This window comes from Microcebus murinus, chromosome 12, assembly GCF_040939455.1.
Source record: "Microcebus murinus isolate Inina chromosome 12, M.murinus_Inina_mat1.0, whole genome shotgun sequence".
Classification (NCBI taxonomy): domain Eukaryota; kingdom Metazoa; phylum Chordata; class Mammalia; order Primates; family Cheirogaleidae; genus Microcebus; species Microcebus murinus.
In genome coordinates, this window is record NC_134115.1 from 88,233,689 (window position 1) to 88,258,300 (window position 24,612).

The 24,612-nt window shown below is 56.0% G+C and overlaps 1 protein-coding gene across 4 annotated transcripts in view; it reads left to right on the forward strand.

The window, feature by feature from the left end:
- USP20 (ubiquitin specific peptidase 20) overlaps nucleotides 1-23,064 on the forward strand; it is a 40,363-nt gene extending 17,299 nt beyond the window's left edge. For 3 of the 4 annotated variants that reach the window (XM_076009120.1, XM_076009118.1, XM_076009119.1), the window contains 22 exons: nucleotides 2,810-2,863; nucleotides 3,777-3,839; nucleotides 4,206-4,337; nucleotides 5,414-5,510; nucleotides 6,015-6,084; nucleotides 7,581-7,694; nucleotides 8,999-9,077; nucleotides 11,334-11,778; nucleotides 12,186-12,323; nucleotides 12,560-12,675; nucleotides 12,916-13,088; nucleotides 13,626-13,720; nucleotides 16,366-16,399; nucleotides 16,547-16,592; nucleotides 17,075-17,255; nucleotides 17,327-17,453; nucleotides 17,781-17,950; nucleotides 18,033-18,114; nucleotides 19,076-19,184; nucleotides 20,273-20,375; nucleotides 21,295-21,366; nucleotides 21,729-23,064. In XM_076009120.1, coding sequence (XP_075865235.1) covers nucleotides 2,810-2,863; nucleotides 3,777-3,839; nucleotides 4,206-4,337; nucleotides 5,414-5,510; nucleotides 6,015-6,084; nucleotides 7,581-7,694; nucleotides 8,999-9,077; nucleotides 11,334-11,778; nucleotides 12,186-12,323; nucleotides 12,560-12,675; nucleotides 12,916-13,088; nucleotides 13,626-13,720; nucleotides 16,366-16,399; nucleotides 16,547-16,592; nucleotides 17,075-17,255; nucleotides 17,327-17,453; nucleotides 17,781-17,950; nucleotides 18,033-18,114; nucleotides 19,076-19,184; nucleotides 20,273-20,375; nucleotides 21,295-21,366; nucleotides 21,729-21,889 — 2,661 coding nt within the window. In that variant the 3' untranslated portion in view covers nucleotides 21,890-23,064. The remainder of the gene's footprint in view (nucleotides 1-2,809; nucleotides 2,864-3,776; nucleotides 3,840-4,205; nucleotides 4,338-5,413; nucleotides 5,511-6,014; nucleotides 6,085-7,580; nucleotides 7,695-8,998; nucleotides 9,078-11,333; nucleotides 11,779-12,185; nucleotides 12,324-12,559; nucleotides 12,676-12,915; nucleotides 13,089-13,625; nucleotides 13,721-16,365; nucleotides 16,400-16,546; nucleotides 16,593-17,074; nucleotides 17,256-17,326; nucleotides 17,454-17,780; nucleotides 17,951-18,032; nucleotides 18,115-19,075; nucleotides 19,185-20,272; nucleotides 20,376-21,294; nucleotides 21,367-21,728) is intronic. The other variant, XR_012922149.1, reaches the window with a different exon arrangement.
- Nucleotides 23,065-24,612: the final 1,548 nt, after the last annotated feature.

Consider the following 24,612-nt stretch of genomic DNA (forward strand, 5'->3'; position numbering starts at 1 on the left):
GCAAGAGCGAGACCCTGTCTCTACTATAAATAGAAAGAAATTAATTGGCCAACTACCATATATAGAAAAAATTAGCCGGGCATGGTGGTGCATGCCTGTAGTCCCAGCTACTCAGGAGGCTGAGGCAGTAGGATTGCTTGAGCCCAGGAGTTTAGGTTGCTGTGAGTTAGGCTGACGCCATGGCACTTACTTACTCTAGCCTGGGCAACAAAGCGAGACTCTGTTTCAAAAAAAAAAAAAAGAAAGAAAGCACATCTTTGGCGTGTCTCTGAGAATCTGGAAAGTTACAAAACAAAACCACTGTTTAAAAATGCTCAGAAGGGGAAGGATATGAGCTGGTAGCTCACAGTGATATGCAAGTGGACAAGAAACTTTCAGAAAGGGATGCTTAACTTTACCAGTGGTCAAGGATATTGCTAATGGAAACAGGATGATACCATTTTTCAAATAGGCAAAAATAGACTGAGCACATTCACAGCTGGAGAAAATGGACCACTCCTGTTGCGATGGGAATTACTGTAACCTTTAGGGAAACAGTTCTGCTGCTGGGAATGTATCCAGTAGAAATGTAAGTACCAGTTATAAAGAGATGGATACAGCAGGATTTATTGAACATTATTTGTAGAAGGGAAAGACTGGTGGCAGCCGGATACTCATCAAGAAGGGAATGGGTGGATACATTCTGGTGTGTCCACAGTGTCCATAGGGACACTGTTCATTTATTGCAAAGACTGAGATGTGGCCTCTGTGTACAGGCTTAGAAAAGTGACCATAAGTAGGTGACAAACGCATGCTACAAAGAAGTGTATATTGTGTGATCTTATTTTTACTAAAAATCACCCCCCAAGATCCATGCATATATGTTTGTATTAGAATGAATGGAGGGATGTACTTTATATACTATACTTCAAATCATATATAGCATACAATTTGAATTGCTACAGCAAGCATGTAATACTTTCATAAATCAAATGACTGAAATGAAAATAAAAAGCTGGGAAGATGGGAGTGAAATGTGAAGTTAAAAACTCATGGCCAGGCACAGTGGCTCACGCCTGTAATCCTAGCACTCTGGGAGGCTGAGGTGGGCAGACCACTCAAGGTCAGGAGTTTGAAACCAGCCTGAGCAAGAGCAAGACCCCGTCTCTACTATAAATAGAAAGAAATTAACTGGCCAACTTGCCTGTAGTCCCTGTTACCCTGGAGGCTGAGGCAGGAGGATCACTTGAGCCCAGGAGTTTGAGGTTGCTGTAAGGTAGGCTAACACCATGACACTCTAGCCCAGGCAACAGAGTGAGACTCTGTCTCAAAAAAAAAAAAACAACTCATAAGAAATTACAATTCAGAAGGTCAGGGGCGGTTCCGAGTCTGCTCAGCAGACAGGCTGATCTCCTACCGCCCTGCAGCATCCCCAGTGAGACCCTAAATCACAGATTGCAGATCTCAGGCCTGTTGTATGGGGTGAGCTGCTGCTTCTCAGCCCTACTGAGGGTTCTGTTTTCAGGTGCTTCACAAACACAGCCAGAATCTGCGTTTAGTGAGGAGAAGGAGGAGTTCCCCTGGAGGCTTGGGGGCCAGCATGGCTACCCACAGGAGGAAACCGACCTTTCCTGGTGGGAGCTTTGGGGACTCACTGCTCAGAGGCCCAGGCTCCTGGGCTTCACCTTCTGAGCCAGTTTCTTATCTGTGCACAGGGAATCTTGGTGGGACCTCTGGACAGACTATGGTGGGCATCACGTGAGCAATGTGTAAAGAGCTTGGCTGGAGACTCGGCTCGTTGCAATTCCTCACCAGGCGTCTGTCCTCACTCTGATAGAGTCTAGCACTGTAACGGCAGCAGAGACCGTCATGTAGAGTTCATCTCACAACTGATGGGAGCACGGCAGCTGCCGTAGGATCTCAGTTGGGAACTGCTGTTCCAGACATGCACAGACAAAATTAGTTAGGGCACAGTTTAAGTTGCTGTAACAAAGAGACCCTGAAAAAGAGTAGCTTAAATGAGATAGAAGTTTATTTCTCTCTCATAGAACAGACCAGATGTAGGTAGGGCTGGTAGGGTGGCATTGCCATTCTTAGCATGTGGCTTTCATCTCTGAGTCCAAAGTGGTTGCTTCAGCTCCTGCCATCACATCCACATTCCAGTCAATGGAAAGAGGAGAAAAGGCAAGGGTGGCACACAGCTCAGAAATGGCGCACATGACTTTTGCTGTCATCTCATTAACTAACAGCCACACAATCACAGTGGAGGCTGGGAAACAGTCTGTAGCTGGCTGGCTGTATGCTTAGCTAAAATTCATTGTGTTCTATTATTAAAGCAGGAAGGGGAGAAAGGATCTTGGTAGGCAAGGAGCAGGCTCTATCAGCCAGACCACCAGAAACCTGAATGTTTTCAGTGGTTGACAAGTATATCCATCTCTTAATTTGTACCAGGCCCTGTAAATTCACAGGGGTAGGTCAAGCAGACCATCCCTCTCGTGTACAGCCCAGAGTTTAAGTGGGGAGAAAGGCTTAAATAAATAAGCTCTATGAAGGCAGAGTAGAAGGGGTGATGAGAGAGTATATTAAGGGGTCTGTATAAGTTTTAAATGAAAATGTTTCCATACGCACATAATAAAAATTCAAACAGTGAGATATAAAGTGCCCCCATGGGGATCCCGACATAGATGGGTAAACTGGCAAAGGCCTTTCTGAGGCAGGGCCTTGAGGCTTTAGGGTGTGTCAGCCAGGTGGAGCCAGGTGTGGCACCCTCCAGGCAGGGTGCACTCAGCCCCCACGGGCTGCTCACACGTGTTCTTTCTCTCTCACGCAGGGCACCTGTCAGTCCTGTGGTGTCACTGGACCAAACCTGTGGGCCTGTCTCCAGGTAAAGGATCCTTGCAGCTGTTGCGGGCATGGAGCTCACTCTGGACTCTGGGTTGGGAACGTCTGTCCCTCATGGGCGCTGCCAGAATCCTTGGGCAGGGACACAGGGCTCCAGAGCTAGCAAGTCCCTGGGCTGGACACTCTGAAAGCCATTACAAATGACAGGATAAAAGCAAGTTGGAGAAGACTCTGGATGAATGGGCGCATCTTCACAAGAGGCAGGATTCTGTACTGGCACATGTATGAGAGGCGACGTGGGCGTCTTGTCTTTGAGGCTTAGCAGTCTCTCCCTGGGCCAGCCGGGTCTCTTCCCTGGGCCTTCGTGTCCCCATGTCCCCATGCTGGCACACCGACAGCTGTCCCTGCCTCCTGGGTTGGGATGCGACTCACAGGACAGATGCCTGTGTTGGACAGAGCATGGCGCGTGGCCCAGAGACAGTGTCCAGGAGAATCCGGAAATGCTTTGATTCCTTTTACTCTTTTTAATAAGCAGTAGATGTGGCAGAACGTGACAGTTTTTTCTGGGAGGTAGAATTATAGGTAATTTCCTTTTTTTCTTTCTAGTATCTTAAAATTTTTCTATACTTATGTATTTTTATAGTCATACTAAAAATAACTTAAAATTTCTTTTTTACCGAACCTCACAAATAGAAGCAAAGAAGAGCTAGGGGGTAAAGACATCCAGTCAGTCTTTGCGGAAGACACTGGGGCAACGTTTACAGTGGCCATCCCTGCCCGGTGTGAACTTCAGGTGTAGGGACCTGTGTTCCTTTGCCGTGGTAGAGCCTCAGTCCCTTGTGGGTCCTTTTTGGTAAGAGTTGGGGGACACTGACTGACGTTGGGGTGGAGTCAGAGACATTGCGTTGGCAGTGTGCTCTTGGCCAATACCAGTGCCTCTCCTTCCCTTTCCCCAGGTGGCCTGCCCCTACGTTGGCTGCGGAGAGTTCTTTGCTGACCACAGCACCATCCACGCACAGGTGAGTGTGGTGGCCGAGAGGTGGGCTCTGCAGCCAGACCCCTGGGGCTCAAAGCCCAGCTCCCGCCACCTCCCAGCTGCATCCGCCTGCTCTGGGCCTCAGCGGCTGGGCTGCAGGATGGGGTGATCGTAGCAGGGGTGCTGCAAAGAAGCAGGGCAGTGAGCGTGAAAGCATTTTGCATGTGCACCTGTCTGATAAATGGCCGCCTTTGGTTTCCTGGCTGGAAGGTGAGCAAAAGCCGAGCGCCCACCCTCGGTCCTGACAGGGCCTCTTGCTGAGGCTGGGGAGCAGAGGCAGCCCCAGTGCACGCTGGGGCACCTAGTAGGCCAGTGTAACCCTGCCCTTATTTAGGTTCCTTCCCTCTAGGCAAAAAAGCACAACTTGACAGTGAACCTGACCACGTTCCGCGTGTGGTGTTACGCATGTGAGAAGGAGGTGTTCCTAAAGCAGCGGCTGGCAGCCCCCGCTCCGGGCTGCTCACCCAAGTTCTCAGAGCAGGTAACAGATGCAGTGGGGGCCCTTTGGTTGTTGGCAACACTGTCAAGGACCAGGGCAGTGTGACCGGTGCATCGGTGAGCCTGGGTCCGTGGGTCTCAGACGTAGCCTGTTCCTGGGCTGGTGTATGTGCAGGTGACTTTGAGGAGCTTGTGCCAGCAGATGCTCACCGAGCCTGACTGTGTGCCAGAGGCTTCGAGGTGCAGAGGTGACTAAGGGTGGCACCTCCCTCGAGGAGCGCAGAGGTTGTGGGGCAGCCATGTGGAAGTGCAGGATTGGGGTGGGCTCAGGGCCGCAGCATGAGTGTAGATCCTTCCAGACCTTGTGGAGAGGGCTAACAAGGTCACAGCCCTGGCAATCCCGGATCCAAAACGTTTCTTCAGAGAATCCTGAGTAACGACTGCAGGGTCTTTCTCTGTGGGAAACACTGGAAAACACCTGGGTGGCGTGTTGGCCACAGAGCAGCAGGCTGCTGTGCAGCCCCTGGGGGTGGCAGCCAGCAAGCCACACCCTGCAGGGCCCCGCCCGGCTGGCCCTGGGTAGCGGGCAGTCAGCCCAGTGGTCACACGGCCCCCGGAGTGGTGGAGGCTGGGATGCCGGGACGGTACGCACGTGCGTTGCTGTCTCCTCCCCATTTGGACAGTCTGAGTTGTGCTCGATGAGTGCTTACTGAATACATTTGTGAACTTGGTGGATATTTATGAGTTTTTATAAAAGCTATGAAATAATACAATATCCTGTTTTTATGTATATATGGCTGCATTAACAGCTAACTCTACAGATATCCATATAGACTATTAACAGTGATTCTCAGGAAAATGGGGTTGCATGCTTTTTCTGTTTCTATTTTTTTCCCAAATTATAATGAATTATTATTTTCATTATTACAAATAAAAAAATACAAATCAGGGAGTTCCCAGGGTGAGGCCACCAACCCCACAGAGTCCTCTGCTCGGATGAACTGACCTAGCCCAGCGTGGGGCTGTGGGGCTGCCCTCCCTCGGGGCAGGGCCACATGGGCCTCTGACTCCAGCCCCTCTCCTCCTCCCTCCCGTTTTTCCTCTGGGTCTTTAACACAGGACTCTCCGCCACCCTCCCATCCCCTGAAAGCTGTTCCCATCGCCGTGGCTGACGAAGGAGAGTCCGAGTCAGAGGACGATGACCTGAAACCTCGAGGTAACGGCCCCCAGAAGAGGGGAGGCTGTGGGGCCAGGCTGGGGCCTCGGCCAGAGGCTGGAAAGCACCAGGGTCTTGTCCCCGTCTCTGCTCGCACCGTGCTGCTGGCAGGGAGGGGCAGGGTGGCGGGTGCGCTGTACAGTGTGGTGGCTTCCCTCGGAGAGCCGGCCTAGCTGAGGTCCTGAAGACCTGGCCTTTGTTCCTCTCAGCCATGTGACCCTGGGCAGGTGGCCCCTTTGCCCCCAGGCCTCCTTGTATGTGTGGCATGGACAGTGGGCCTGGCGGGGTTGGGGGGACAGAGAAGCCTGTCTGTTAAATACACTCAGGTGACTGTAGCCGTGTGGGCAGGAACCACGTGGACGTACTTGGAAGGTTTTTGGGGGGGACACATGTACCCATGTCCTCTGCCTGTATCCTGGGGTGCTGAGAGCCATAGCTGAGTGTGACTTGTGGGGTCTCCTCCAGGGCACTCACCTTCCCTCCCTTGTCACATTTGTTCCCCAGGCCTCACAGGCATGAAGAACCTTGGGAACTCTTGCTACATGAACGCTGCCCTGCAGGCCCTGTCCAATTGGTAGGTGTCAGTCGTCCAGGGGTGGGGGCCGGGGGCTGACCCTGGCAGAGCCGTGGGAGCAACGGCAGCCCCTTAGCCGTGTCACACATGTTGCTCACAGATGCATCAGTCCCTAAAATCAGGCATGCCCTTTGACCCAGCAGTTCCTCTTGTCAGAATTTATCCTAAGAGATGCCAAGAGAGTTGTTTATTCCAAGATACTCGTTGCTCTGTTGTTTATTGGAAACAATTTAAAGGCCCAACTGCAAGGGATATACATTCATTGTAGCCCCGCCTTGCAGTGAATCAGGGAAGACGGTGCAGGACGGCAGTCACTGCAGCAGGAAGGGGTTCAGAAGCTGGCGAGTGTGGGACAAAGGCTGTAAGCTTAGCGTGGCACAGTCTCATCGTGGGGGAAGTGTCATTCTCCTCCGAGATGAGCCATCAGCTGTGAGGCCAGGGACGTCCCCTGTGTCTGTAAGCACAGCGCACAATGGCCTCGAGCTCCTGGTCTCCTACCCAGCGGGGATCCAGTGTGTATGTTAAGGGAAAGAGGGAGGGAATGGATACATATGTGTAGAAAAGTCTGGAAGGATAAAGGTGAATTATTGTTGTTTGCTTATTTATATCTTCTAATTTTCTTACAAGAAATGTATTTTTCTTATGTAATAAGATAACTTTTAAAAAACATAAGGGCTGGGTGGAGTGGCGCACCTGTAGTCCCAGCTACTTGGGAGGGTGAAGTGGGATAGCTTGAGCCCAGGAGTTCAAGGCCACTGTGTGCTATGGTGACACCTAGGAACGGCCACTGCACTCCAGCCCGGGCAACAGAGTGAGACTCTGTTTCTTAAATAAATAAATGCATAATAAGGAAAAAAGGAGTGGGGGGATGCTGCCTTCTGAAGAATGGACCGTTGGGAGGAGGAAGAGCTGGTTCTTCTCTTGTTCATGCAACAACCGTCCCTAGGCCCATGGGCTGCTGTCAGGAAATTTGCAGCTAACCCAGGAAAGACTGGGTGGCTTCAACAACAGAAACTTACTGGCTCTGGAGGCTGGAAGTCTGCTGTCAGTGTGTCATCGGTTCTTTCTGAGGCCTCTTTCCCTGGCTTATAGACGTCCACCTCCCTCACCTGGTCCTCACCTGGTCTTTCCTCTGTGTGCACGTGTGTCTGGTGTCTCCCTTGTGTGTGTCCAAGTTCCCTCTTCTTAGAAGAATGATCATGTTGGATTAGGATCTGCCCTAACAGCCTCATTTTAACTTAGTCACCTCCTTAAAGTCTGTCTCCGAAGATGCTGAGATGCTGGGGGTTAGGACTTCAACCAAGGGATTTTAGGGGGACACAAGCCAGCCCATACAGGTGGGATCCTTCTAGTCACCCGCAGGCATTTCTGGGTCCAGAGGGCCATGTGTGTCCCTGCACAAGTGCTCGGGCTCTTGCTTCTGTACCCAGCTCTACATAAACAATGCCACACGCCTGTCTCCCCTCCTGACCCGGCTCCCTCTCTGCTGCCCCCAGCCCGCCGCTGACCCAGTTCTTCCTGGAGTGTGGAGGCCTGGTGCGCACAGACAAGAAGCCAGCCCTGTGCAAGAGTTACCAGAAGCTGGTCTCTGAGGTCTGGCACAAGAAACGGTGAGCAGCCAAGGCCCCGACCTTGGGCAGTGTGTGGGGACCGCTTTTCTGTCGGCGCCCTTGACTGAGCACTTCCTGTGGATTTGGCCCCGAGTCCAGCACTTGCCTCACTTTGCCCCATCCAGGTGATGCTTTGGCAAATGCTCGCCCCAGCAAGCCTGTGGGGTACGTCTCACACCCAACCCTGTTTTACAAATGGGGAAACCAAGTACAGAGAGCTTTAAGTATCTTGCTCAAGGTCACTCGGCCTGTGAAAGGGAAGCTAGAGTTTGAACCTGGTGTTGACCCTGGCTGGCGGCCACAGAGCACTTCTCTGTGGCAAGAGAAGTGCATGACCAGTGCTGGGCCTCCACCCTGCCTCTGCGTGTGGGGGCTGGGCTGGGACTTCTGGCATGGTAGGGAAATGAATTTGAAGACCAGAAACTTGGACTGGATCTGTTTGTCCAGGAAATGTCAAAGTCGGGCATAATTTAAAATGAGTGCATAGAAATATATTAAGTATAGAAGCCGATTAAAAAATATATGATACAATGTAATTCCAATTGTGTCAGAAGCCAAGTTTAAGTGTTCCCCTATATATACTTTTGTTTATATTTTCACAGAAAAATCCAGAAATCTTAATGGTAGTTATCTTGGTATGGTGCCATTAGTGGTAGTGTTTCTTTGTTGTGCTTTTCTGAAGTTTTAGATTTTTAAATAAGAACATAAGACTTTTCCGACCTGGGCCAGTTCACCCCTCCTTAGGCAATCTTGTGGTCCCCCGCTCTCAGGAGGTCACCATATTAATGCCGAACAAAGGGCAGATACCTGATCGGCATAGCGCACTACAGCCCAGAATTCCTGGGCTCAAGCGATCCTCCCGCCTCAGCCTCCTGAGCAGTCGGGACTATAAGTGCACACCACCTTGTCCAGCGAACATAAGACTTTTTTTTTTTTATTTTATTTTATTTTTTTTCCTTTTTTTAGCAAGTGGCATACAAGGGAATCCATAAGACTTTTGAAATGAGAAAAACCACAATAAATATTTTAGAATGAAACAGTGTTCACAGTGGGCTTGTTGCGGACTAGTGGGAAATGATGCCATCCCAGTCAGGAGCTCCCTGCTTGGGCAAGGCTGCCGTGACTTGATGCTTTCCTTCTTGTCGGTGGAGTTGTGTGAGCCCGTTGGGGTCCCTGGCCGGGGAGGCCCCTCCCAAAACCTAAGGAGACACCTCTGAGTCTGTCCAGCTTCCTGGCTGCCTGCTTCTCTCAGGGCGGGATGGCCCTGCGAGGCCACCTGCACTGACGGTGTGGTCTTCCCTCAGGCCGAGCTACGTGGTCCCCACCAGCCTGTCTCACGGGATCAAGTTGGTCAACCCAATGTTTCGAGGCTATGCCCAGCAGGTAAGGGGACACCCAGGCCGTTTCCAGGCCTGGCTGTGAAGCCAAAGCCAGAGTGGAAAGTGGCAGCAGGAGGTGAGCAGCCAGCCTTGCAGGTGGGGAGACTGAAGCCCAGGTGACACCGCTGGTACATGACAGCAGGGAAGTTTGAACTCAGGCAGGCAGCCCGGTCTGAGTCCATGTCCCTCAGCACCGCACTCAGAACGGCACATGGTTTCTTATTCCCCGAAACACAGGCAAAATTTCACTTTTATTAATGTAAAAACTTTGATTTAAAAAAGTTTTTAATCTGGTTAACACCTTTGACACCAACTAAAAATATTTTTCTATTGAATAAAATTACGAGACCAAGACATAGCAGATCGCAGCTGCGCCTCAGCCTCGGCCCCGGGCTGGGAGTCCCTGCGGCGCGGTGCCCACCCGAGGCTGCTCCACGGCGGGGCCGCGGCTGCTGGGCCTGCGAGCAGAGCTGGCCCTGTCTGGGTCGCCTCTGCTGCTGCCTGATGTGGGACCACGTGGAGAGGTGGTCACTCGGGGGTACCTGCGGCCTCTCCTTCTGCCCCCATCCCCCTGCCTGCTGTCCGTCCCAGGGTGAGATCTGCTGGGCATTTGACTCCTGCCCGAGAAGCCTGGGGCTGCCAGAAACGCCTTTTGAGAAATAACATCTACAGTGGTGCAAATGTACTGTGGTCCGTTTGTTAAGTGGTCATGTCGTACCATGTAGATGCGGACCTTTTAATCCTCACAGAACTCTCATGAAGTGGGTCCTGTTGTCACCCACATGTGTGTTACAGGTAAGGAGCTGAGGCTCAGAAACTTCTACACCTCACTCAGGTCACACAGCACATGGTAGCAAGGACGGGATTCAGGCCTGGCTGAGCCTGTCCCTCACCACAGCGCGGCCCCGAGTCTGCACGAGGCACCCTGCGGGGCTTCGGCTCTGGATGAGGACGCTGTTAGGTAGGGCTGCGTGGTACCCGTCTGGACTCCGGCAGAAGTACCTTTCGGTGGTTCTCGGGCATGATGCAGGGGGCTTTTCTGAGTCTGAAAAGTAGATGCAGCTGTGGGCCTCTCTTAATGGCTGGAGGATGGTTTCCTGCTTCTGCATGGATTAAAATGTTGGCAACGAACACAGTACTTTTGTTGAAAGGAAGAAAGAAAGAGAAGTAGATGGCATATGAAAGCCTGTTCTCAAAAGGGCTTTTCGGTGTGCCTGCCACAGGACACGCGTGCCTCTCCTGCTGCAGCACAGCTGGTGCTCAGTTCCTCTGATCTTGGCACCTGATACTTTGCCCCTGGAAACGCATCCTGAGCCTGCCGTTCCGCCACGAGGACTGGGCTGCGCTCCAGCCCTGACTCGAGGCTGGCTCTGGGGGCTGCTTGCCTCCCCCGTCAGGACTTGGGCTGGGGCCTGCTTCTGACAGGCGGAGCTGGCCTTGGAACCCAGATCCTCCTTTGTGGCCTGCCACCACCACAGGTGCCTCCAGATGTCCGGGTTGGCACCATCGCCACGTTCTGACCTTGCAGAAGGTGCCTGCTGGCCTGGCTTCCTGCTGGCCTGGTGGCCCAGTCACAGAGTGGTCAGAATAACACTGTCACCACTGTGATTTGACACCCAGCCAAGCCCGCAGAGGCAGCTTAGTCCAAGTCATACTCAGGTCTGGGGAGGTGAGAGCCGCCTCCAGGCCTGTACTCAGGTCATAGTGTCGCAGGGAAGATTCAGGCACACAGGCTGAGGGGGACAAGAGAGGTACATGGGGGCTGATAGACGGACTGGGAGAGAAGCGGGAGGCAGAGGAAGGGTGGATCATGGAGGTGGCCTGGCCTGTGGGTGGCGTCCCTTGGCGTGGGACTTGGCTGAGCCTTCCTGGTTAGTGTCACGCTCCCTCATCCTTCCCTTTAGGGAGCAGGGTGACTCTCAGGCTGAATGTGAGACCTCCCTCTCTCCTACGCTCAGCTCACAGCAGTTGTAGGTGATTTCAGAGCACAGGCCAGGGAGTCAGATGGACCCAGGTGCACATCCGGTCCTCCCGCTTTATAGCTGTGTGCCCTGGGAGGAGTCCCTTAGCCTCTCTGAGCCCCAGTGTCCTCAGCAGAATGGTGTCAGGACAGACCGTCCTCGGAGGCTGCTATGGGAGCAGCCCGTCCCCACGTGCACCCACTGGGCAGAGGCTGGGTTTCCAGCAGGAGCAGTGGGCGCTTGAGGCTGGTTCCTCCCGCCCCCCGGGCAAGGCCTGCTGACGCAGCACCTGGTTCCAGGACACCCAGGAGTTCCTGCGCTGCCTGATGGACCAGCTGCATGAGGAGCTCAAAGAGCCAGTGGTGGCCGCGGCGACACTGACAGAGGCTCGGGACTCAGACTCGAGTGACACGGATGAGAAGCGGGAGGGCGACCGGAGCCCGTCAGAGGACGAGTTCCTGTCCTGTGACTCGAGCAGTGACCGGGGTGAGGGCGACGGGCAGGGGCGTGGCGGGGGCGGCTCGCAGGCCGAGGCGGAGCTGCTGATCCCAGACGAGGCGGGCCGCGCCATCTCCGAGAAGGAGCGGATGAAGGACCGCAAGTTCTCCTGGGGCCAGCAGCGCACCAGCTCGGAGCAAGTGGACGAGGACGCCGACGTGGACACGGCCATGGCTGCCCTTGACGATCAGCCCCCCGAGGCACAGCCACCGTCACCACCGTCCACGAGCCCCTGCCGAACGCCAGGTATCAGGTGGCCAAGGGCTGCTGGGAGAAATCACAGCCCGTCTGCCTAGTCCCTTCTGTGTGCCACGCACCGACACGCGGTAGCCCACCTGGGGGGTGGGTTCTTCCACCAGACCCTGCTCGCAGGTGGGGAGTCAGCCACGGAGCGGCCGGCATGACCAGGTTCACCTAGCTGACCGACAGCCCCGCCCTGGCACCCTGAGCCGTCAGTTGGAAACAGAAAGGACAGCTCTGTTCTGGAGTGTCTGTTGGGGCCAGGGGCGGGCACAGGAAGAGGAGACACGTTGGGTTCAGCCTTCATCCTGTTAGGAGGTGCTGGCAGGTCCTCTTCCTGCCAAGGTCATGGAGCTGTTTGGGGACCCCCGCCTGGATGCCCTGGCGCAGCAGAGTCCCCTCTCTGCCCCCAGAGCCGGACAACGATGCCCACCTGCGCAGCTCCTCCCGCCCCTGCAGCCCTGTCCACCACGAGGGCCACGCCAAGCTGTCCAGCAGCCCTCCTCGTGCCAGCCCCGTGAGGATGGGGCCGTCCTATGTTCTGAAGAAAGGTTCGGGGGCGGCGGGAGGGAAGGCCATCCAGGGCTGGGGGTGTGAGCCACACCTGTGGCTGCCGTCTTGGAGCACCTGTTGCCAGAGGCTGTGCCGTGTACTTACATGTCATCTCTGAACCCTGTAGCACTCTGGGACACGAGTGGGGGAACCCCGTTTATAGACACCCCAGTGCCTGTGCCTTACCCTAGCCAGGTGGCTGGAGGCTGGGCCTAGTCCTGTGCTGTGTCCCTAGCCCAGGTCATGAGCTCTGGCAGCCGGAGGCGGAAGGAGCAGCGCTACCGCAGCGTCATCTCAGACATCTTCGACGGCTCCATCCTCAGCCTTGTGCAGTGTCTCACCTGTGACCGGGTGGGTGCCCCAAGGATGGGGAGAGCCAGACCGGGCTGCCAGCGGCCCAGTGGCCCTTGCTCTGGTCGGGGTGGGCTGAGCTCTCAGTCATTTCTCCTGCCTTTCTCCAGAAAGGGCCTGGTGTGGGCTCCTGTGTCTGGGGACTGGGGAACAGGCCCTCCTGCCCCTCACCTGCCCGCTGGGGTTTGGGGCGCAGTTGCTGCCAGAAGGTGGGCACCAAGCTGACCTTCAACCTCACAGGTGTCCACCACAGTGGAGACATTCCAGGACCTGTCACTGCCCATTCCTGGCAAGGAGGACCTGGCCAAACTCCACTCTGCCATCTACCAGAATGTGCCGGCCAAGCCAGGAACCTGTGGGGACAGCTATGCTGCCCAGGGCTGGCTGGCCTTCATCATGGAGTACATCCGCCGGTACGCATGCCTTCCTGCCAGCTGGGGACATGAGCTGGCCCTCTCCTGGTTTTCCTGGGCTGGAGACAGACTACGCAGTGAAATCCCAGCGTTTTCAGGGTCCAGGAAGAGTCTGGAGGAGCTGGAGGCGAAGCTGGGGGGGGGGGAGTTTACTAGATGTCAGGGGTGGGGCTCCTTGGCCGTTTGGGGGAGGCCAGGATTAGATGGTCCCTCGGAGCTGAAGGGCAGTGACAGTGGGGAGGTGACCATGTGGCGGGCAGGAAGGCAGCAGCAAGATGCAGGCCTGGCCCGTGGAAGGGCAGCTGCAGCTTTCTAGGGGGTGCCTTGCCTGCCTGATGCCAGAGGTCTGCTGTCACAGGTGGCAAGTCCAGGGTCAGGGAAAGGGGACGTCACTCGCCCAAGGACACAGAGTTGTCTGGCTCCAAGCCTCTGCCCCCACCCGCCATGCCAGGCCACCTTTCTGGGCCTTCAGGGTCCTTTTGGGGCTCAGACCTGAACAGCCCTGGCAGCACCTGGCTCCCTTTTCTGTCTCTGTAGGTTTGTGGTATCCTGTACTCCCAGCTGGTTTTGGGGGCCTGTCGTCACTCTGGAAGACTGCCTCGCCGCCTTCTTTGCCGCTGATGAGCTGAAGGGTGAGTGGCCTGGTTGGTTTGGGGGGTGTGCTGGGGGGTCACGTGCAGGCAGGTGTGTAGCCCAGGGCTTGTAGGTCGCTCAGCTGGACTTTGCTTCCAGAGTTAGACTCTCACTCCTGCTGCCTGCCAGGCTGGGACTCTGTGTTCTCCCAGTCCCACCGCCTGGTGATTCTTGGGTGTTAAACTATTTTTTTTTTTTTTTAACCAATTTGGTGGATAAAAATTATGTGCTTAAATTTTGCGTTCCTTGATTATTGCTGAGTTTAACACTTTTTGTTAAGTGTAGTGACTGTTTGTATTTCTTTTCTTTTTTCTTTTTTTTTGAAACAGAGTCTCGCTCTGTCACCCAGGCTAGAGTGCTGTGGCATCAGCCTAGCTCACAGCAACCTCAAACTCCTGGGCTCAAGCAATCCTCCTGCCTCAGCCTCCCAAGTAGTGGGGACTACAGGCACCACCTCTGTGCCCGGCTAATTTTTTCTATTTTTGGTAGAGATGGGTCTCGCTCTTGCTTAGTCTGGTTTCAAACTCCTGACCTTGAGTGATCCTCCCGCCTCGGCCTCCCAGAGTGCTAGGATTACAGGCGTGAGCCACCGCGCCCAGTCAATTTTTCATGTTATTTTTAACATATAACGTGTATGGTTCAGTGACATCAAGTACATCCACATTGTTGTGCAACCATGAGTACCATCCATCTCCAGAACTTTTTCATCTTACAAAACTGAAACTTTGTATCTGTTAAACAGCTGCCTACTTTCCCCTCCCCTCCTCCCAGGCACCAGTCATTCTGCTATGTCTCTGTGACTTCGGCTACTCCAGATGCCCTGGGAGTGAGATGATGCAATACTTGTCTTTTTGTAACTTCTTTTACTGAGTATGATGTCCTCCCTCAAGGTTTATCCACATTGTAGCATGTGTCAGAATTTTGTTTTTTAAGCTGGATAATATTCTATTGTATGGCGGTACCACGTTTTGTCTGTACTTCCATCCATCAACCAACACCTTAGGTTGCTTGCACGTTTTAGCTGTTGTGAATGATGCTGCTGTGAACATGAGTGTGTAAATATCTCTTCTCTCAGCCCTTGTGGTTTGTACCAAGACCTGGAGTTTTAAGGTCCCATGGCAGTTCTGTCTTTAATTCTTGAGGAACCACCATACCGCCTTCCACAGCAGCCGCCCCACATTGCGATCCTGCTGACAGCGTACAGGGTTCCAGTTTACCCTGACCTCATCAACGGTTGCTGTGTGCTGGGAGTTACTGGGCAGTAGCCATGCTGATGGGCGCGAGGGGGCGTGTCACCGTGGCCTTGATTATCAGTTCCCTAACTCATAGTCATGTTGAACACCCTCCATGTGCATATTGGCCGTTCGTATACCTTCTTTGGAATAATGTCTATTTCAAATCCTTTGTGATCAGGTTATTTTGGTGTTTGGGTTGCAGGAGTTCTTTATATAGTCTAGATAGTGACACCTTATCAGATATATAATTTGTAAATATGCTCCCCCATTCTGTAGGTTGCTTTTCATTCTGTCAGTTGTGCCCTTTGAGTCACAGAGTTTTGGATTTTGATGTCATCCAGTTTATCTACTTTTGCTTTTGTTTATTTATTTATTTATTTTTTTTTTCAGGGCTTCTTCTTCTTGGTATACTTTTGCTTTTGTAGCCTGTGCTTGTGGTGTTTATATCCAAGAAATCATTGCTAAATCCAATGTCATGAAGCTTTTTTCTGATTTGTCCTAAGAATTTTATAGCTTTAACTCTTACATTTAGATCTTTGATCCATTTTGAGTTTAATTTTTGTAGCTAGAGGTAAGGGGAAACTCTTTATACAGTAAGATTTTGGTCACATGTGGCGGCCACACCTGTAATCTCAGCACTTTGGCAGGCCGGGGCAGGAGGATCACTTGAGCCCAGGAGTCTGAGGCTGCAGTGAGCTATGATCATACTATTGTGCTCTAGCCTGGGCAGCAGAGCAAAACCCTGTTTTTCAAAAAAAAAAAGGATATTAACCACTTCAGTATGGCGCTCACTGGCTGCAAAACCTTGCCCACAGCCGGCACTCACAGTCCGCACGATAGCTTGTGCTGTGCATTGACGACGAATCCGTTTTGCTCTTGTGTGATGAGGAAAGCTTTAAAGCTTGTTTTACTTTACAGGCAACTTTACTTGTCATGTAAATCAGAATAGGTAACATATACATATATGTTTTCATTACGTTATTTTTATATGTTCACAATTTTATTTTGATAAATGAAAAATTAGAAAAGTCCTATCATGAGGCTGTCGCCTAAAGTCGACATGGCCGTGCATGACTCGGCCGTGCCCATTCATCTGTGGCTGTCAACTATAGTCGACACTCGTACCGAAGTGGTTAATACTTTTTTATCTTTGATGTTGCATTTCCCTTCCATTTTTGCCTTTTGTCTTTTAGTTTTGTTTTGGTGATATCTGTACAGGCATTGAAGTGTTTGTAGGATCAAATATATTTATTTTTTTCTTTATGGATTATGTCTTTGGGGTTCCAGCCCAGGCCTTCCCTCCCATACCTCTTGGGTTTCATTCCTTAAGCATAGATCATTATATTTGCTTTTTCTGCCCCCCATTTCCCTTCCCTGCTAACTTTTGACCCTTTGTGTTACCGCCCCAGGTGACAACATGTACAGCTGTGAGCGGTGCAAGAAGTGAGTGTGCATTCGGGCTTTTCCCGTGTCTCCCCTGGGTTCCCCCAGAAAGCATGGTTGGACTCCTAGCAGTGCCCAGGCGGGAGGGCTGCTCCCCGCCCCGGCACCCCTCGCCGACGCTGAGCCTTGCCCGCCCTCCCTCCCCAGGCTGCGGAATGGGGTGAAGTACTGCAAAGTCCTGCGGCTGCCCGAGGTGAGTGGGGGCCCTTCCGGCTCCTCCATGCCAACGTCTCACGGCGCCACGCTGGCTGGCAGTGCCGCCCCCTCACCACTCCAGAGCTGCCGTGCTAAGGGGCCCAAGGAGGGTCTGTGGCTTTGGCTGAGAGACCTCTTGGGAAGGGTGGCAGAGGGTGTTTTTCAATTTGTACTTGGTGCCCTCTTTCGATGTGGGCTCAGCATGTTTTGTGGGGACCCACCGGGAGGCAGGCGTGGGGCTGCTGAGGTGCCGCCTCACATAAGACAGGCGCAGGTTCCCGCTGCTAGCAGGGGACGGTCCCTCTCAGCAGCGGAGCCCGAAAGTGATCCATGTGGTTTAGAGTGAGCCTGGCATGGCTCCCACATTGAATTCTTTTGTTCTCATGGGGTCAGCTGGCCTCTGTACCAGGCTTCAAGTGCCAGGGTTCGTTTCTACCAGGTGACCCTGGCGTGACCAGCACCCTCCCCTCCTCCCCGCAGATCCTGTGTGTCCACTTGAAGCGCTTTCGGCACGAGGTGACGTACTCGTTCAAGATCAACAGCCACGTCTCCTTCCCCCTCGAGGGGCTCGACCTGCGCCCCTTTCTGGCCAAGGAGTGCACGTCCCAGATCACCACCTACGACCTCTTCTCAGTCATCTGCCACCACGGCACAGCAGGCAGTTAGTGGCACCTCCTCCCCCGCCCTCCCCACCTCCCAGGGTCCCTGTAACACGCCTGCTCTGTGCTGCAGGTGGGCACTACATCGCCTACTGCCAGAACGTGATCAATGGGCAGTGGTACGAGTTCGACGACCAGTACGTCACCGAGGTCCACGAGACGGTGGTGCAGAACGTCGAGGGCTACGTGCTCTTCTACAGGTGGGTGCTGGGCAGGTCTGCGAGGGACAGCAGCCGCCCCAATCCCCTGGGACCTGTGGGCCTGGACGTCCTGCCATTGCTTTCAGGGCCTTCCCCTGCGTGTGGGGGGTGGAGGGGCCCGGAAGGGTTTGAGCTGAGGGTGGAGTATGGATTTGGGTTTTTAAGAAAGAGCCCTCTGGCTGCTGTGGGGAACCCAAGGAGGCAGGGTTGGGCCTTCTTCGGGGTCCCGGGGCACAGGGTGGGGACAATCACCAGGGGGTTCAAGAGGTGCTGGGCGGGTACACTGGGGTGGGCAGCAGCCTTGGCACAGCGGCTCCCCCCGCCCAGGAAGAGCAGCGAGGAGGCGGTGCGCGAGCGGCAGCAGGTGGTGTCCCTGGCCGCCATGCGGGAGCCCAGCCTGCTGCGGTTCTACGTGTCCCGAGAGTGGCTCAACAAGTTCAACACCTTCACTGAGCCGGGGCCCATCACCAACCAGACCTTCCTCTGCTCCCACGGAGGTGAGGCGGCCTTCCTGTGGGGGCGCATGGCAGGCGTGGGGGCATGCAAGCCCTAGCCCTCCCTGCTGTGCTCCCTTCCCAGGCATCCCACCCAACAAGTACCACTACATTGACGACCTGGTCGTCATCCTGCCGCAGAACGTCTGGGAGCACCTCTACAACAGGTAAGGTGCCCGCGAGGCCAGACTGCATCAGTCCTGGCTGGGGCCCAGCTGAGCGGGGAAGGAGCAGAGAGGAATGCCGCCAGGACCTCATGAGGTCTCCCCTCAGGCAGAAGCAGCCCCTGCCTCCAGGTGTCTCATGGAAGACATGTCACTTGTGGGAATCCAGTAGGACCCTTCCAGTCACAAGGGACAGGAAAGCACGCGTATGAGCCTATTGCATGGAAAGCCTGGGGCGCTGGCTGCAGGGCAGGGGCTGGCAGGGGCCAGGTCTCTCTCCTCTACCTCGTGCCTGGCTCAGGTGGCTGTTGGCTTGGGCTGCAGGATGGGGCAGCTACTCTAGCCTGGGGGCTTCCAGGTTGAAGTCTGTCAAGACCAAGGGCTCTCGCATCACGCACCAACCCAGGCCTGGGTCACTCTGCAACTGGGGGGTTGGGTCTGTCACAGCCCAGCATGTGGTCCTACAGGCTGAGGGGGGCCAACTGCATCTCCCCGGAGTGGCCCTGCTGCACCCAGTTGCAAGTCAGGAGCAGCCTTCTCCTGGCCCAGCTGCCAGTGAGTGGGTCAGACATTCTGGGAAATGCACCCCCAAATCCTGTGGGGGTCCTCCAGGCTTGGGACACTTACTCACCTACCTGCAGCCTCCCTGTGATGTTGTGCTCAGGGTCTGGTGGGGCAGCTCTCGGCCAGCGTGGCTCTGCCCAGTGGCCAGCAGATGTGGCGAGAGCACTTGTCTGCCCTCCAGCCATGCGGCATGTGCCCTGCTGGGCCCCGTGCAGCTCTGTGAGCTCACGGCCTCGGCCTCGTGAGGACGACAGGCAAGCAGCACACAGGCCCGAAGGGCGCCGATGGTGGGGCAGGAGCTGCTGCCAAGTGGAGGGTGGGGATCGCTCTCCGGTCCTGCCTCCTCCCCTTGAGGGCCTCCCTTCAGGGCTTGTTTCTCTCCCTCCCGCCCTGGGTGCAGGTTTGGGGGCGGCCCCGCCGTGAACCACCTGTACGTGTGCTCCATCTGCCAGGTGGAGATTGAGGCGCTGGCCAAGCGCAGGAGGACAGAGATCGACACCTTCATCAAGGTGCACACGGGAGGGCGGCTTTTGGGGACGTGTGGGGACTTGGGGACAAAAGAGCTCTGAGTAGTCAGACTGTGTTTGGAACACGTGTTGTAGGCGAGTAGACTCAGACGTTTAAGAGGACTTTTCCAGGGTTTGGCAAGTGAAGGCCATCACTTGGCACCTAGGGAAGGAACAGAGTAGATGTGTCCGGTCTTCAACCTTGGCTCCGTTATTCTAGGCTAGTAATTCCTTATTATGGGCTGTCCCGTGTTGTAGATTATTAGCAGTGTCCCTGGCCTCTACCCACTAGATGCCAGTGACGACCAAAATGATCTCTAGACATTGCCACGGGTCCCCTGGGGGGTAGAGTCGCCCTGGTTGAGAACCACCGGGCTCTACCGACGGGTGTGGGAAGGTGCCCAGGATAAGCTGTGAGTGAAGACAGCAAGTTACGCAACAGGGCTCGGTGCGACCCCGTTGGGAGGAGGATTTCTGCGGCAGAAGCCATGTTTGAGGATGAGGCCAGGCTTACGCCCTCCCTGCGGTGCTGCTCTCACGGGGGCCTGTCGCTACAGTGGAGGGGGGTGGGGCGGGCGGGTGGGCCGAGGGGCCTGTGGGGCCTTCGCAGAAGCCAGGCCCCCGGATTGTCTGCTCAGCCCCCGGACCTAGACTCTCGCCCAACCCCAAGCCTGTGTCTCCTGCCTGAGATGGGCGGGGCAGAGGGTGGAGCCCGCGTCTGCTGGGTGGAGGCCGGGATGCTGCTGGCAGGCGCCACGGACCCGCGCTCTGTGGGCGTCGGGAAACCCATGCAAATAGTCAGTGATGTGAGCAAATGGCGCGTTCTTGTAAGTGGGGGAGATCGCGTCCTTCATGTGGCCTCATTTGGGTTAAACATTGTCAGAAAGATTCAGAGTGTCTCCAGCAGTGCTGTAGCGGCGGGATCCTTCATTGCCCGTGAACGTGTCTGGGAGCGCTGTTTTCTACCTTGAGTGTCGGATGTTCTTGTGGGGGCCCGCGGTGAGGGATTGGGGTGAGGTCCTTGGGAAATGCATGCTGAGGGCAAGGGGGAGGCTGACCCAGCCCGTTCCCTTCCGCCTGGCCCTGCGCAGCTGAACAAGGCGTTCCAGGCCGAGGAGTCCCCCGGCGTCATCTACTGCATCAGCATGCAGTGGTTCCGCGAGTGGGAGGCCTTCGTCAAGGGCAAGGACAGCGGTGAGTTGGCTGGGCCTGGTGCCTGCCCCCGGGAGGCCACGTGCTGGAAGATGGGGGGTGGTGTGAGGGGCTCTTGGGTCCTCTTGGGGTGCCTGGGGCCTGCGCCCCCTGCAGGGCTGAGCAGAGCGCACCTGTGCTCCTCCAGCCCCGAGGTGGGACCACCCGGCACCGGGGAGCCTGTGCAGGGATGAGAGGCCATTCCTGCTCTGCCCCGTCCCTCCCGGCTCCGCTCCCTGCAGGTGCCCGGGGCGGCCTGCGGTCATCTCGGGGCCTTTCCTAGGGGATTCCTTGCCCTAGATTGTAGGTTCCAGTTGACACATGGTTTCAGACTCTCAGGAAGTGACTTGGGCTGTGTCGTCTGACCCCTTGGGTTGACAGAGGCGGAAACAGGCCCCATCACAAGGGACCCCCAGGGTCCCCGAAGTCCCCAGCCAAGAGCAGCAGAGCCGAGCCTTGGCCGCCCACGGCTACCCTCGAGCCCCAGACTCGGCCTACAGACTGGGGCTTGGGCGGCCGGCAGGGCGGGCAGAGCCGGCGGGTTCCGCTCGCAGGGCGTTGACGGATGCGCATGCACGAGCCGACCAGGGTGCAGTTGCTGAGGATTAAACAGGACAGTGGGGTGCCGGGAATGGGCTCAGTGAGGGCAGGTGTCAGATGAGGACATCGCCACTCGCCACTGGCTCCCACTGCAACACACCGGGGCCTGAAACTGTCGTGTGTGTCCTAGAAATTCCCTCTGGGGGGTCCAAGGGTGCCTTGAGCGTGTGGTGCCCAGGTGCCACCCTGTTAAAGAGTTCGTGCTGACCCAGGGCCTGGGGCAGCCTCAGGCCCACGGGTGCTGGCGTCTCACCTGAGAATGGCTCTGCCTTGGGAGGGGAGGAGGGCCAGAGGCGCTGAGCCTGAGCTGCGTTTGTTCCAGAGCCTCCCGGGCCCATTGACAACAGCAGGATCGCGCAGGTCAAAGGCAGCGGCCACGTCCAGCTGAAGCAAGGTGAGCCTCACGGCCCCAGCCCTGGCCCCTCGGGCTCCCTCTGCCCTCTGGCTGCCGGGGAGCGGCCTCGTCCCCAACCTGTCCTGGAGTCAGGCTGAGAGTCCAGGCCCCTCACCCCACCCCGCCTGTTCCACCAGCTGCTGGCTTTGCGTGCCCTACCCTTTGTCGACCCCACCCCTGGGAAACAAGGGACACAGCCAGAGTTGGGGCATCTAGGGCCTCTAAGGCAAAATGAATGTTTCTGGAAAGTTCTGAGACTTCCATTTGACAGCTTTGCATAGATGCCCTTGGTTGCCCTCCCACCCCTTTGGGGCCTGGCACTCTGGAGCCCCCTGCCCAGCTGCGCCACCTCTGCCCTGCAGGAGCTGACTACGGGCAGATTTCTGAGGAGACCTGGACCTACCTGAACAACCTGTATGGGGGTGGCCCCGAGATCGCCATCCGGCAGACTGTGGCCCAGCTGCAGGACCCGGAGAGCTTACACGGGGAGCAAAAGATCGAAGCCGAGACCCGCGCCATATGACTTGCGGGTCAGCCTGTACGTTGTCCTGCCCTCGCTCCTCCAGGGGACTCGGGTCCTCTCCTCCCTCTTCTGTCCCCTTAAGTGTCCAAAGAGCCTGTCCCGGAACACACCTTGCAGGAGGCTGGGAGGAAGCCTGGGCGTGGCAGCTGCGTGCGGGGTGCTCCCGCAGGCCCCGCGGCCCCTGCGCGGCGTGCACATGCACCGCAGACCCGGCCTCTCGAGGCCCGGTGCGGAGACGCGCGGGCAGTCGGCTTGGCGAGAGTGATGCTGTCGCTGGGAAACGTGCTCACTTCAGGCTTGTCTAAAGGACCAAGACCAATGACATTTATTTGGGTCTTTGTCCTGGCAGTGCCCACATCAGTCACTGTCACCACTGTGTCCCCCAAACCTGCCCTCTTGCAAGCTCGGGCCCAGCTTTTGATCCTGGAGCCCAATGCCACCCTCGGTCAGAGGCCGTGACTCGGGACAGAGTTGCCGCAGCTTTGCAGGCGTCGTCCCCAAAGAGGGACAGAGGGGCAGTCGGAGCTGGCACGGAGCACGAAAGCTGAAAGCTCCGGGCAGTGAGGGGCTTGCGCTTGTCCTTCCTGGTGGCCCCGCTTCACCCCTGCATCTCCTGCTCGTCACCAGAAAGGCACCTGACGTCCTGGTCACTCGCGCTTCCCTGCAGACTAAGACTCTGGACTCGGCGACTGGGACGCCAGTGGCTGGATTGTCAGTTTTGGAGGCAGTTCTGTCATCTGCCTCGCAGCTCAGCAGACCCCTCGCGTGGACTGTTTGCCAAGCCCCCACCAGGGCCCAGATGGCGACACAGAAATACCTCACACTGTTGGCGTTTGCTGCTAACGCAGCTTTCCCGGGGCATCGTGGTGAAGACGCTTCCCTTCCGCCCCACGTGGCCGCCCTGGGGGCTGAGCGCCACCAGCAGGTCCTTGGGAGCTCAGCTCTGGGACCTGCTGAGCACCCCAAGCCTGAGGCTTGTTCCCCGTGGCGTCCCAGCCCCCAGGGCGAGGTCCTCACCTTGTGGGTGGGGAAGGGGTCCTGGAGCCAAGCCCCCAGACTGCTGTGGCCTTTGTGCGGTGCCTGTTGCACTGTTGGCCCCGTGCAGGTTGCGCTGCCCCAGGTGTGCCAGGTCCAGCCTGTGCTCAGAATGTCATAATAAACACAGATGCGCCCTGCAGCCCGCACTGTTGCCTCCGCGCGCACTGCAGTCGACTGTCTCCGAGGGAAAAGTGAGGCTCCCCCACCGTGGGCGGGGGCAGGATAAGGGGCTTCTGTGCTCACAGGTCTGTGGGGCCGTGGTTGGCCATGTCGCAAATGACCTGTGTGGGATGGGCTCTGAGCAGGGCTTCCTGAAGCCAGGGCCAGTCTGGATGGAGGCCGCTGAGGCTGGGGCACGCGGAGGCCAGGCCACCTTTGACACTGTCGGCACCTTGGCTTTCCTGGAACCAGCTCCAGCCCAGAGGAGCAGGGCCAGCAGTGGCTGAAGCCAGCACATCCCCAGGCTGGCCCCCACTGGCCACCCAGACAGGTGGCTGTGTCCCTCCCAGGCCCCAGGCTCCTGGTGGGGGCGGCCCTTCCCACACCCCAGCGCTGGGGGCTCCCAGACGGCGGCGTCTCTAGTCCTGCCTTTTTCATTGGGTTTTTACTCCTCGAGCTTTTTTTGCAGGGTAGAAGAATTTGAGATTTTAGGCATTACATTAAAAACACTTGTAAAATGCCATCAGGTATGAGCACAGAGAAACATGTTCAACAGAAAGAATGAAAAGCTGGGTGACAAGGGCCTGTCCCCAGGGCCCTCCGGGTCAGTCTGCCCCTTGCCCCGCCCAGAGCTGTCTCCTTGCCCGCGCGTCACTCAGACCTCTTTTAGTTACAGTACGCGTGTGTCTCTACGCAGTATTTTTAGCTTCGCTCACATTTGAAGGTTACATACATATGAAGTGCCGTGGTGCATGTTTTGTGACTGGCTTTCTTGTTTAACACGGAAGATGAGAATGAATTTTGTCTGGAGGATTTATTTCGCAGGTTTGGAGACATTTCTTGCACGGTGGGAAGGTGGGAGAGAAGTAGGGACCCATCTGTCTCAGTGTTTCCATATACCTACCTGAGACACCTGGCTTCTAGGGCTCGGTCCGAGTTAGGTGCTGGAGTCTGGTGGGTCACCTCAGACAAGCGGGGCAGGAAACGCTCTGTCCCCGTGCGCTGCTCTGTGGCTGGGCGTGGCGCCGGCCATGAGGGGCCGAGAAGCCACCCTGCAGCGTGGGTGGGGGCATCTGCAGCCGAGCTGCCGCTGTGGCTGCCAGCCCCTCCGCCTGCCTGTGGTTCTCACAAACCTGCCCCGGAAAATGCATTTGCAAGGTGCAGCTGCCCGGAAAGAGTGGTCTCCTACCTTGGTTTGCGTGCAAATTCAGTGCCCACGCAAATCATCCCGAGCATCTCACACTGCCTCGTTCTGGGGGTAGTGAGCGGGCTTTGGGGGGGTCGCACCTCTGTCTGGCTGGTCCCTGCTACAGCTTCACCTACTGAGGCACAAACTTCGCTGCAGCCAGGGTGAGATGGGTGCGTAGGAAATTTTTTTAAGAGAGACTATCTTGCTCTGTCGCCCAGGCTAGAGTGCAGTGGCGCGATCAGAGCTCGCTGCAGCCTCCACCTCCTGGCCTTGATCAAGCCATCCTCCCTGCTCAGCCTGGGACTATGGGCAGCTCCAGTGCAGGAGAAATTAACGC